A 12,164-nucleotide genomic window follows, 5' to 3' on the forward strand; every position below is an offset into this window, starting at 1 on the left:
ATAATTCCTGTGATACCATCATACTCTTTTCACTCACAGTTGACCTCAGTTTAGTCCCAGAAGTTCTTCAATGGCTTTACTCTTTTTGGTCCTGCACCTGCGGCAACATTGTCACCGTAGCAATCAGCGGGAACCCGTCCTGTGGAGCTTTTGGGTTCACTGTTCCACCACTCCTCCGCTGAGTTCACCAGCTGCCTCCAAGTTTTTTGTCTTGACCTTGACTTTCTGTATGCACATATCCACGTCTGTCAGATTGGCTGCCCTCCAGATACTGGTGATGTCTAACTGGCAGATGCCTCAGGAGTTCCAGCTGTGATTGAGATTTTATTTTCTTCGCTCAACCTGAGCTTTCCCTCATCTCTGAAAACCAATGAGCCGCTACGGCAGAGCTTACAGTAATTTTGACCTCTTATTATTTAGCTTTTTATGTGTCAGTCTAGCATTTATTACTCATCCACCAGTTACATAGACTTAGAGAGAAAAAAAAAATCTAAACCTTGGCATAATTCTTTAATAGAAATGGCTCATGAAGACTTTTAAAATGATGGTGTTGAGGTCTTGGAGGACATGGGATGGATACTGTAGGAGTCACAGCTACATCTTGCTTTCCGGCCACCCAAGCATGAAATTGAATTTGTCAGTGGATAACTGCTGCCACCTAAAGGGCAGAGATCTACTTATACTGTACATGTATGTAGTAGCAGAGGGTATGGGCAGATTGTAAAGATGATTAGCTTGCTACAGTTTAAACCATTTCTTGACAGGCCTCTAACAAAAAGAGGGTAAAAATCATGAAAAACACATACATGTACTTCAGTTAAATACATTTAACCTGGAAGCGCCTGGTGGATAGGTGGCCTCACACTGGAAGACAACCACTGAAGCCTGAAATTGAAATTATTGATGGATACATTCTGACACCAAGAGGTCAGAGAGCCACAATGAACTGCATGTATACCAGTGGCCATTTGGTAGCCGTGCAGACTTACACTGCGCTTCTTAAACAGTATACCTACGCTAGAATGTTTGGAAGTATAAAACTACCTTTATCTATAGAGTAAGAGATAAACTTGTTAGTACATAGAACCGGAAAAAAAAAGGAATAAAGGAAATCAGATCATTTCACGGTTTTATTCAGTTTCGATGAGTTTCGACTGTTCACTCTTGTGATTATTAAAGGCTACCCTCGCAGACAGTCCTCCATGGCTTGCAGTTCCTGTAATTCATGGCAGTGAGGGCCACAGTGAAGGCAGAGGAGTCGTCTGACCTTGGGGATGACGGAGAGGGCCGGGCCTGTGGCGCCACTGGGAGAAGGAGAAGAGAAAGATACAGAGCTGTTATTTATATTGATAATATCAGTCAAAACAATAACACTGTGGAAGTTTTGAGATCGTAAAGTTGTAGACTCATGTATAGCTTTTCATCTCATAAAACTTAGCGACTCAATTTTAGGCAGCTACTTGGACAGCTGCACTGTGACTACACATTTCACATCACACACTGAAACACAGCATGCCCTGAAAATCTTCCTCACTGTCTGTACAACGTACTCACCCATTGAAGTGCAGCTGAGCTAATTTGAAGAGTTGTCGACCCAGTTCAATACTGTCATCTCCGTACTGGGAGCCAATTGCTGCGGCGCTTCGCTCCAAATGGGAGGCTGCATTATTCCAGTCACCTACAAGAAAAGAAAGCAGTAAGAGGACTGTAAAATCTTAACTGCTCACAATTCCGATGATGACTAAAGCTAATGGTCATTTGACACCCCAGGGTGTCTGAGAATTCTTTTATTGGTTTCTTTGCTTTAGCCACTATATCTGAAATTTGACATGGTACTATTAAACATTTTAGCTGATTGTGACAGCACGGAGTGGCCAATCATTCCCGTGCATGTTCATTAGCTGTTAGGACTACTCCTCTGTTTAAGTCTGATACTGTACTGTGGTTTTAGAAAAAGTGTCAGGGTGGTTATTTCTGACCTGAAAATAAGCCCTCCACTGTTATGCTGCTGCCACAGGCACTAATGCTTGTATATGTGCTGAAAAGGCACATAAAGTTCATGGTGTTGCCTCAAATTTAAAAAAAAAACCATCACTTTCTTTTTTAGAAAGTGATGATATGCTCACTTATAAATGATATGCTCACTTTGATAGATATGCTCTATTAAACTTCTCTATCGTTTGATAGAGCATATTGAAATTAGTTGTCTCTAGCACTTGATTTAAGTATATTAAGGCAAAAGAAATCCCCAGGGTGCACTGTGGTTTTTAGAACCAGACTATTTTGAGGGGCAACCTTCCATGCAGTTAGCATTAACATTCCCATCCATATGTCTGTTTATGGTAAAAGTGCATCTACACCAATCTGTTGAAACTTCCATCAGTTGAAACTTCCATTAATGGTAAAGGTACTGCAATTTTTTTTTTTTTTTTAATAAAAGCTAAATATATTCCCAAGGAATACAATGTTTTCTTATTTTAGTAGTTATTTTTCAGTAATTCTAAAACTAATGTTATTCCCCCTTTGTATATTTGTTGAAATTATTATCGATATCATTTTATGATGTTTTTTTGATTATTTCCTGGTTTTTTTTGTTCATCTTCAAAAAAAGTTTCATGTTTATGCCATAAGTAAGATATTTTATTTCTTAAGTTTTACACATTGCTCTTGTCCATCAAAGAGATGTGGAAGTGAAAAATAGTTCTCATTGCACTATAAATGGAGCCCTTTAATCTATTCAGACTGATGGACATCCCAACTGTTTGGTAGGGATACATATTTACCAGTAATGGACAAGTCAGCCCTTTGCTTGAGCTTGTTCGTAGGGACCATTAAAAGGGGTTAAACCATTTTTTAGGAAAATATATATAGATATCCTGCTGACAGACAAATAGAACAGAGCAAAAAACATAACCCCCAACTCTGACAGTGAAGGTAGGGGTGTATTAATCACACAGCTCACATGCATTATTTTTCTCACCCATTGTAGCGTATGCTCTGGCCATGGCGTCAGCCAGCTCCCCCTGCAGAGGGTGGGTCTCCGCAAGGATTAGTCCGGACTGACACTGAGCCCTATTCAGTAGTCTCAGAGCCTCATCTGAGGGAAGGGAGAGCAGAAGGATAAATGGCGGATACTGTATCAGCATTTGAATTATGGTATTGTATCTTACCTGGCCTCTCTCTCTCCATGAGGTCCACAGCTTTCTCCAGGTCGACCCTGATCTCCTGCAGCCTGTGGCTCACTTCCGATGAAGATATACAATGACCACAGGATGAATGCGGGCATATAAATCCTGTCCCTTTGTCCACACTGCCTTTCTGAAAATCATAAGGAAATGTCAACAGTAGTAGGGTAAATTTTGTAAGAGTAAAAAACAAAACAGAAAAAAACCCACAAAACATATATTAACACGTACTTTGAGAAATCCTTTGCACTTGCCACACAGGAGTCCAGAATCTTGTCGACTATGTCCGACACCTGACCGCTGCTGTCTGCCTTCTGCACCTTCCTTCTCCTCCTGGGTCAGGGTGCAGGCCCCACACTGACACAGGAAATAGTACTGTTCCTGCAGGAGACGCTGGCGTTCTCGGGTCACCATCCTAACGCTGTGAGGACCTGAAGGAGAGACGATAAGGGTTGGTAATAGCGGCATAACTTATACACAAATCAAGATGAACAAGATGATAAGAGGGTTACATACCCACACAGGAAATTGTAAACAATGATATGATCATTTCAGTAGAGTGTTGTTATACTGCACAATCCCTTGATATCAATAATGTGATGATATTTTAGGCATAACTATTTGTTATTTGACAAAAGTACCTACACAACTTTTTGCAAAGAAACTTATATAACTTATATAAAAAATACTTAGAAACACTCTCTGTTCTCAGGTTCTGTATTGTCCTGCACTACTAATGTAAAATCTGTATGCACCCTGACAATGACAGTTTTCTTTTCCACCTATTATTTTCAACTCTTAAGTGATTATGTTTCATTCAAATGTTCATACTCATTTTCTTACCATAGCAGTGCAGGATCTCTTGTCCTGCAGTGATACCTCTGGCTGCTCTGACAGTTACAGTGACTCCACGGGCTGTGCTTCTATGCTCAGCCTCGCTCCCACTGAAGTCTGCAGACTGACATGAACCAGAGGGATCAACGTCAGTTCCAGTGCTGAACACCAGGCTGGTGTTGGGACAGCAGGAGTGATTCAGAAGACTAAGCGTTGGGAATATTGCCGTTGCAATGCGGATTTCCCTGCTGGACTGCACTGGTGAGTTTCCTGCTCCTGTCAGATGCAAAGACCAGAAAGTGAAGATCATTATGTGACTGAACAGCATTCATAGCTTAAGACGCAATTATTAAAAAGGCACCCAATTCTTATATAGCGGATTGTACCACACTATAATAATGGATACAGTTACAGTGGAGCTGAATCAATTAATAAATTAATTGATCACCAGAAAACTAATCAACACTAATTTAGATAAACGATTAAAAGTCCATCTTAAGCAAAAATGCCCGAAATTCACTGGTTCTAACTTCTCATATGTCAAGGTTTGTGGTTTTCATAGTGTTTTGTGATAATAAACCTAATACATTTAGATTCTGGCCTCTTAGTCAAATGTTTACTACTTTTTTAGTTTAATATTTTGACATTTTATAGGCCAAATGATTAATTGATTAATAAAGAAAATAAACGGCAGAGTAATTAAAAATAATTGTTCTTGCGGACCTAAAGTGCGTGAATATTCAAATAATTTTTTAACTTCATTCTAACTCAATTTTAAAAAGACACGGTTGTATAACTAGAAAAGAAAGAAAAAAAAGATTTATGACTTTGCACAGTCATGCCACTACAAGTCTTCCTCTGAATATATTTGGCTGTGCTGTCATATGTGGACCCAAAAAAAACAAAACACTTTTACGCCTGTGGAACCATCTTTAAGTGTGTCATCCATCTCTTTTTCCAACTGAATCACTGAAACTCTGCATTGATACAACATTCAAGATTAAAAGAGGGAACAAACTGCTTTCATGTTTCTCACTTTGAGACACAGTTACACTTGTTTATTGCAACAGAAATAAATCTGAGGCAAGGTAAATAACCCTGTATGAAATCTGTATGAGAGTTACCTGTATCTTGCAACATGAGGATCGCCTGGGCGTTACACCTGAGCTGCAGGATGTGCCTCAGAACTGCACTTCCCAGCAGCCACAGCTCCGAGGTCCAAGCTGTGTGACCTCCCTCCTCGTCTGGTGATCGCCTGTTTGGCCCTGAGGGCCCACTGAGGTCCCAAGATGCAGGTGGAGGTCCCTCCTTGCTGAGCTTCAGGTAAAGTGTTGCTACAGTAACAGCACTCAGGAAACGCAAACCAGGGCTGTGGTGATTCAGGTGGTGCAGCAAGTGGAACACACTCAGGTAAGAGTCACCGTAGTACGAAGTAGAAGGATCGGGTCGACTTGTATGACATGGATAGGATTCACTTGACTCTCTGTTTAGACAACTTGGCTCAGACTTTGTGTGCTTGTCCGTGATTGGTTCCCTGGCCGTTTGGACGTTTTTTAACCCCGCCTTTAGTGTTACCCTCAGAGCGAGCTGTGACATCACACCCATCACCATCAGATCTGCTCCCAGTGGACACTCCCAGCGGTGATGTTCTTCCCAGGCGTCCCGCTGACAGCCAGTTGAACAGTATCGGCTGTAACTACATCCGTCACACGGCACAGGACACAGTGTTTCTGCCAAACACCTGTGGCATCGCCTGTGCTCCGTTCCAAACACTCCTCTCTCTGTGTCCAGCCTTACTCTCTTCCCTTCCACCTCCTCCATCCCTGGTATGAGGACACAGCTGTACGGCCTGTCATTAAGGATCATCTCCCCAGCTGCTATTTTCTCTGCGGCCACCAGGCGTCGACCTTTCTCCGGGCTGAAGCCCACGGTCGCTTGAGGACAAATCCCACATGTGAGAGGTCCAACAGATGGTGCATTTACTCTTTCTGGACCGTTAAGATTTTTTGAGGCAGGAATGTGACGATCCTCTTTTGCCTTTTGTCCTCCAGAGAGGTGTTTGAGACACTGTGCGCGACGGTCCTCTAGTTTGTGTAAAAGATGAGAAGGGTAGCCATTCTTCAGGGCTTTATCAATGTCATCAAGGCATTTCTGAGGAAAACAGAAAAACTGAAGTGTCACTCACTACAAAATCCGAGTTTGTGAGCAAAACATAAAGCTGACTGACTTTTACTTACTTATGAAAGTCAACATTTTAGCTATAAAATGTTTAAGGTTTAAGATTGAGTATTTAAACCTAAGCCAGGAGATACTGACCTGTGAAGATTGAGAAAGTAATAGCAAGCCATCTACTAAACAAATGTTGTGAAGACTACCTACAACACATACAGATACGTTGGAACAACTTGTGACTGATGCAAAAAACCTAAAAAGAAACTTATTAAGTCAATCCAGTGCCAAAGCAAACCAATTTTCATTTGTTTCATAAACAATTTCATGGTTTTTTAAATTTGATGTATGCTTCTCTGCCATATTAATAAACTCACAAGCATTATAGAAAGGTTTGGGTAAAAAAAATGAGTAACAGCAGGAGAGAATGTTTTGTTGACTTGGTTAGTGTGGGTTGAGCTAAGGACAAGTAGTAGTCAACTTCTTGTTGTAGGTGCTTGGCAGATTGACGGACCCGAACCATAAAGGGTTTCCTACACTTTGGGTAACAAGGTACGCAAGATTGTTACAACACTGGACCCAGCTGGTGTTTGAAAACTCAAATGATGAGATGAGTGGTCACTGAGGCATAGAAGGAAGTGGCGGCAATCTGAGCTTCATCCCTGGGCTATAAAACCTCAAAAGGCCAGTGAATAACTGATTGTGCCGCAGGTTTCGGATCTCTTCTGTAGAGAATTTGTGCCCTGCACGAGCACCAACAACATGTCATAAAACACTCTGGAATGTGTTTGACTTGCCCTATTGGAGTCGATAATTTGTGAAACAAGGTTGAGTCAATTAGCCAATCATGAGACTAACAGGCTTCAATTAAATGAGGCAGCTCTGGGTTCCAGAAGCACCCGGATATTTACAATGATCTCTCAATGATATTTCATTGGTTCCTAGAAAAAGATCATGCAGTGGAAATGGGCTAAATAACATGGATACAGGGGTCCTCAGGGTGAAACTTCTTCCTGACCACTTGTCTGCAGACAGATTGGGGTGAGACTTAAATGTCTGTCCTCTAATCATACTGTCAGATGGCAGTTTATTAGGTGCACCTAGTTAAAACTAATGCAGTCTAATATAACAGCCCTACAATAAATCCTCCTTAATGAAGGTTATAATGTTCAGTTTTTATTAAAATTCTTTTAGAGAGGTGCTGATTCAACTGTATGATCATTTTGGAGGATTTAGTTTGTGATGCTGTTGAACTGTACTGAATTATACAGAGAGGTGTTTCTGTTATTTAGCCTACCCTCATTGGCTTAAATGCGGTGGACAAAATAAAAGAAACACCTGTCTGTATAACTTAGTACAATTCAACAGCACCGAAAACTGTAGCCCCCCAAAATGACCATAAAGTTGAATCAACACCTCTCTAAAACAGAAGCAGAACTGGTTTAAACAGGTTTTAATGATAATACAAGTACCACACTGCTTCATTATTTAATTGCTGAAGATGGCACCATCTCACCTGGTAGTTGTGCAGATGGTAGAGCGCAGCAGAGCGGTTGGCATAACACAGAGACAGCTGCTCCGAACTTTGAGGAGCAAAACAGATGCCCTGTCAGGACAGGAAACAGAGAAGCTGAGTGTTAATGCACATTAATTAGGACTGGGAGGCATTTCATGTGTAAAAAATGCTCATATTGAATCCCACATGCATCTTTAGACAACTGCTCTCAAAATATAAACATCTGATTTTCAACCTGTTTACAGAAATATTATTTTAAAATCTTTTTTTCGTATTTTTTTAACATTATATAACGGTTGTAGATTAATTCAGTTTTCTTTGGTCAACAGTTATCTCAACTATTACACTACTATTATTACATTATATGTCATCAACTGCAATGCCATCAACTAAAAACATTGACAGTTAAAATGGATAAAAATAACTGTAAACACTAATGTAACAAAATAAACAAATATGTCAGATGAACATAAGCAAAAGCTAAGTGGTATTTTGAATGGGTTGACGGACTTTTACATCTATCCAGCCTTTGACTTTGGTTGTTTGCAGTTTCTGTTTTGAGGCTGAGACTCCTATTAAACCACAGAATATTGGTTTTAACTTCACCTGTGAATAATGCAGAGCAGCTGCAGTGTAGTCTCTGGTCTTGAAGCTAGAGTTTCCCCTCGCCCTGCATTTGGCTGCTTGCTCTGTGTCCTTCTGTACTGAGTGTCTTGCAGAGATTGACTGCAGAGAATCCAGATCATCTTGGCTGGAAAACAAATTTATATCATTAAAAAAAAAAAAAAAAAACCACATAGGAAACACTTTGTAATCAACAACTAAACTAGTTCCTTGTTTAAAAACTTTGGGGTTGTGGTTTATTGACGCATTATATTGAATTAATCAGGGAATTTATTCACTTTTGACAACTGTATAATATGTGTATAACAAGTGAGCAATAGAAAAGTGGATCAAAGTGGTTCAGTCAACTACAATGCAATGTCCCCTTTTTGTTCCCCTTCAAAACAGGAAGTTTTAAATAGATTTATGGCCCCAAGACCTTCAGTTAGATAACAAACTGAGGTCTGACACTGATCAGGTAGATGCTTTAAATCCACTAGTGCTTGACTACAGTAGTTAGCTAGCTACTCACGTTGTCAGAGTTAAGGCACACTTAAATACATCATCTATTTCAAGCAGGGATGTAAAATGCTCCTTTAACTCGGGGTCGAGTCCGGTCCATTTCTGTGCAACGTGGTCTTGCCACTGGACGCACGGAAGATCCATCATTGTAGTCCAGGAAACCTCGAGAGTATCGGAGGGCAGCTGTCGGTATATTTTGACGCCGTTTCAGGCCACTTTGAAGCAGTGACAACACGACCGTCAAGTTAGCTCGGACTTAAAAGGGGGTTTCCGACGATAACCTTCAAAATAAAACCCGCACCGTTCAAAGGAAATCAGTATCTCCGCACTTAAAGGAGTGCGAAAAAATGTCACTATTCGGCCAATAAAATCCATTAAAATGCATTGTCAGAAACAACGTTGATTCCTCGTGAAAAGGTGAAGTTTAAGGAGATACATGATTTTCACAGGACAGTGACTAGTACTCCAAACGATGTGTATGAGTATCCTAATTGTTAATGAAAAATTCAGAATGATTTACCTTATGTTTTCAACCGTGATTACTTTTCATATTTTACATTAATAATCTGGTGTCTTTACATTGCTAATTGCAATTATTCTTAAGTCTAGAGTAATGTTATTTCTTACTGGATCATTTTGATATTTTGTAGTCATTGGTGTAGCACAAAAAATCTGGGCCCCGTATAAATGCTGCCTCAGTGGGCCCACTTCCCCTTTTAATACATCCACTATCCCACCCGTACAAATAACTGAATCAATGTAAACTCATGCATCCGTGGTGGTTATTCGGTTTATCAGTGATGACATATTTATAACACGTTTAAGAACGTATGCGCAAGTTTGCATTGAAGCTTTTACTATGAGGTTTTACAACATCCGAAAATCTTATCCGAAAGTCTCAGCATTGGACGAAAGTGACATGTGCTTCTCCATGTTATACTAGCACTATTGCTCGTACTAGTGCCATGCCATCATGTTTGCCTTACAATATCCTGAATGAATGTGCTCTTTTATTTTGAAGGCATAAATGTGCCAAAGCCGTTGTAGTTCCCGTTACAATGACGCTGCTTTTGTAGCCGTTAAACAGTATCGTTTGGCTAGCTTCTCTCGCGATAATTTCCACACCTTTTACCCAGGGCTACGCATTAAATAAAAAAAGCCCAAGTCTGCTGGCTTTGAAAACAACTTTGCCCGTGAGACATGAGTGTAACACTTACACAGGGGGCGATTGAGGTAAGTATGAATATTAATATAACTGAATTACTTTTTTTCCCCCACTCTTGACTGGATGTCGCCGGGCTGATATTTAGAAATATAGCGGTAGTAGCCACAGCAAGCTAGCACTGTGTGAGCGAAAGAGATCTGAAGAGTCAGCTGCATCCACAGCTCAAATTGTTTAAACTTTGACAGTCCTTGAAAACGTGTCAAATAGGGAGTTTCTCTGCATATGTGGTGCTCAAGTAAATGCAGGTTAGCTTCATTCATTCAAATATTGTCACAGCACAATGCTATGAGTAAGTATTTAAAATAAAATCTTCACATTTTGGTCACTCCTTCTTCAACAGTGGGGTTCCAGAGAATTGATGAATCATTTATCATTAAGCTCCAATAATGTTAAACTGTGATTTTGCATTTGCAGCATGGTAATGTGATGGGATAGAATGAGGCCAAGCATGGGGGCACTAATAAGTGAGAATGTTTTGATGTTTAGGCCCTGTTCAACGGCTCAGAGTTGAACAATCCCGTGCTGCAGCTGCTGGTAAGTAAATTTAAGGAGTCCTCCTGACCAACCTGTCCAGCTGTATTTTATTTCAGACTCAACCTCAACTATGCATGGATAGATCACAGAATGTGTAACTTCATATCATGACATTACTAATGGGATATGGTTCATTTGAATTGAGAAACCCTTTATAGATAAAATTAAGTGGATGGGAGTTTCTGTTTTTGGCTCATCCGGTGAATTAAATTTGTGAAAAGTCTAGGTAGTTTACATTGATGCAACAAAGTATGTTAAAATCCAATATTGCTGTAAGGCAGGCTTCATCATTAAGTTTAGTGGTCTAGTAGTAAGCGATAGCTACCTTAGTTATAAATGCTCTTTAGCTGTACTGTCACTATCAAATAAGTAAAGGCAAAATGACAAAAAAGAAAATGTAGTAGAAGTCTCAGAATTTAAAGATTTGTGTGTTCATATGGTGAAAGATGATTATATGTAAATTATTATTGTTAATATGACTTTGTTAATGTCCTGTGTACACAGGGCAGTTGACTGAATTATATTAATAAATCCTCGTGGAACTGTCAGCTGTCCAGTATCAAGCATGATGAGCCTGAGATCTTAAACAATTGTTTCTTTGTTTTTTTGCTTCCAAAATCCTTCCTTTCCTCTATTTGTCAGAGCATGCGTCAGATCAGTAATGCCTCTGGCCCACCCAGGTTCCGGCTTATGATGAGTGATGGTCAGCACTATTGGTCTTGTGAGTATTTTGCAGTAGCAGTAGAAAACTTTCTGGGGTCCAGCAAGGGTAATATCATCAATTAAAAAAGACAGCAGTAGTGCTGAGGAAAATTTGCAGCTCATAAGATAACCAAGTGATAAATAAATGATAAACTATCTTGAGTCATTTTTTGTTTGAGACGTACATGAATATATTTGGTTTGAATATCATTGTGTATGTAGCCTTCCTGCTGGCCACCCAGTTAAACACTCTGGCAGAGGAAAACCTCCTGGTACCAAACTGTGTGTGTACGCTGAAGAAGACCATCACCAACACATTGTCAGATGGCAGGTGTGTTTTTCTTCTTTGTTTCCTTTCTTCCTCTTCTTGCTGCATGTTATCCCCTTTGGCTTTATTTTTACTTCCTCTCACTTGTTGTGTCCCAGGCATGTGGTGATTGTGATGGGCATAGAGATATTGCAATCGGCTGAGGAAACTGGAGGGAAGATTGGAAATCCCACGGCATATAATGCAGATGGTATGGTTCTTTAAAAATGTGTATGCATGAAGTTAGAAACACTAATAAAAAGCTTATGAAGGTTCCTCGTGCTCTTTATTCAATTTACAGATAAGACGTCATGTCCACAAAATTCAGGTTCAGGCACCTCTGTCTCAGCATCCCCTCCATCAGCTGCAGTACCTGGACCCTCCTATAAGAACAACAGCAGTGAGTGTCATAGCAAAGATTTTTTTAATATGATTTCATGCTTCCGTATATATGATTCTCTTGCCCTCTGAGTCATTACACATATTTTGCTGGTCAGCGTTAACAGTCTCTGCATGTATTAGATTTAAATACGCCATGATAAAGATAAACCTGTCATTTTTATTGCT

The 12,164-nt window shown here is 40.1% G+C and overlaps 2 protein-coding genes across 9 annotated transcripts in view; one reads left to right on the forward strand and one right to left on the reverse strand.

The window, feature by feature from the left end:
- Positions 1-1,129: 1,129 nt before the first annotated feature.
- smyd4 (SET and MYND domain containing 4) lies at positions 1,130-9,049 on the reverse strand. The gene is made up of 10 exons (XM_040149692.1): positions 8,840-9,049; positions 8,311-8,455; positions 7,705-7,794; positions 5,144-6,170; positions 4,029-4,295; positions 3,417-3,616; positions 3,171-3,318; positions 2,981-3,097; positions 1,555-1,678; positions 1,130-1,304 (listed from the first exon to the last, which is right to left on the reverse strand). The coding sequence occupies exons 1-10, from the start codon at positions 8,974-8,976 to the stop codon at positions 1,181-1,183; spliced, it is 2,379 nt and encodes a 792-aa protein (XP_040005626.1). The 5' UTR covers positions 8,977-9,049; the 3' UTR covers positions 1,130-1,180.
- Positions 9,050-9,912: 863 nt separating this feature from the next.
- LOC120802763 (replication protein A 70 kDa DNA-binding subunit-like) overlaps positions 9,913-12,164 on the forward strand; it is a 37,770-nt gene continuing 35,518 nt past the window's right edge. For all 8 annotated transcript variants that reach the window (XM_040150897.1, XM_040150895.1, XM_040150894.1 and 5 more), the window contains exons 1-6: positions 9,913-10,062; positions 10,541-10,588; positions 11,231-11,309; positions 11,513-11,621; positions 11,717-11,808; positions 11,899-11,997. In XM_040150897.1, the coding sequence (XP_040006831.1) occupies positions 10,030-10,062; positions 10,541-10,588; positions 11,231-11,309; positions 11,513-11,621; positions 11,717-11,808; positions 11,899-11,997 (460 nt within the window). In that variant the 5' untranslated portion in view covers positions 9,913-10,029. The remainder of the gene's footprint in view (positions 10,063-10,540; positions 10,589-11,230; positions 11,310-11,512; positions 11,622-11,716; positions 11,809-11,898; positions 11,998-12,164) is intronic.

The sequence above is a fragment of the Xiphias gladius genome, chromosome 17 (genome assembly GCF_016859285.1).
Source record: "Xiphias gladius isolate SHS-SW01 ecotype Sanya breed wild chromosome 17, ASM1685928v1, whole genome shotgun sequence".
In the NCBI taxonomy this organism is placed as follows: Eukaryota; Metazoa; Chordata; class Actinopteri; order Istiophoriformes; family Xiphiidae; genus Xiphias; species Xiphias gladius.

Bases quoted from the DNA above. Each gene is read 5' to 3' on its own strand.
- smyd4 (XM_040149692.1), bottom strand. From the start codon at position 8,976: ATGATGGATCTTCCGTGCGTCCAGTGGCAAGACCACGTTGCACAGAAA. The intron at 6,171-7,704 runs GTGAGATGGTGC...TGTTTTCCTCAG, and splicing joins ACCATCTGCACAACTACCAG to AAATGCCTTGATGACATTGA. The intron at 3,617-4,028 runs GTAAGAAAATGA...TCTCTCCTTCAG, and splicing joins AGAGATCCTGCACTGCTATG to GTCCTCACAGCGTTAGGATG.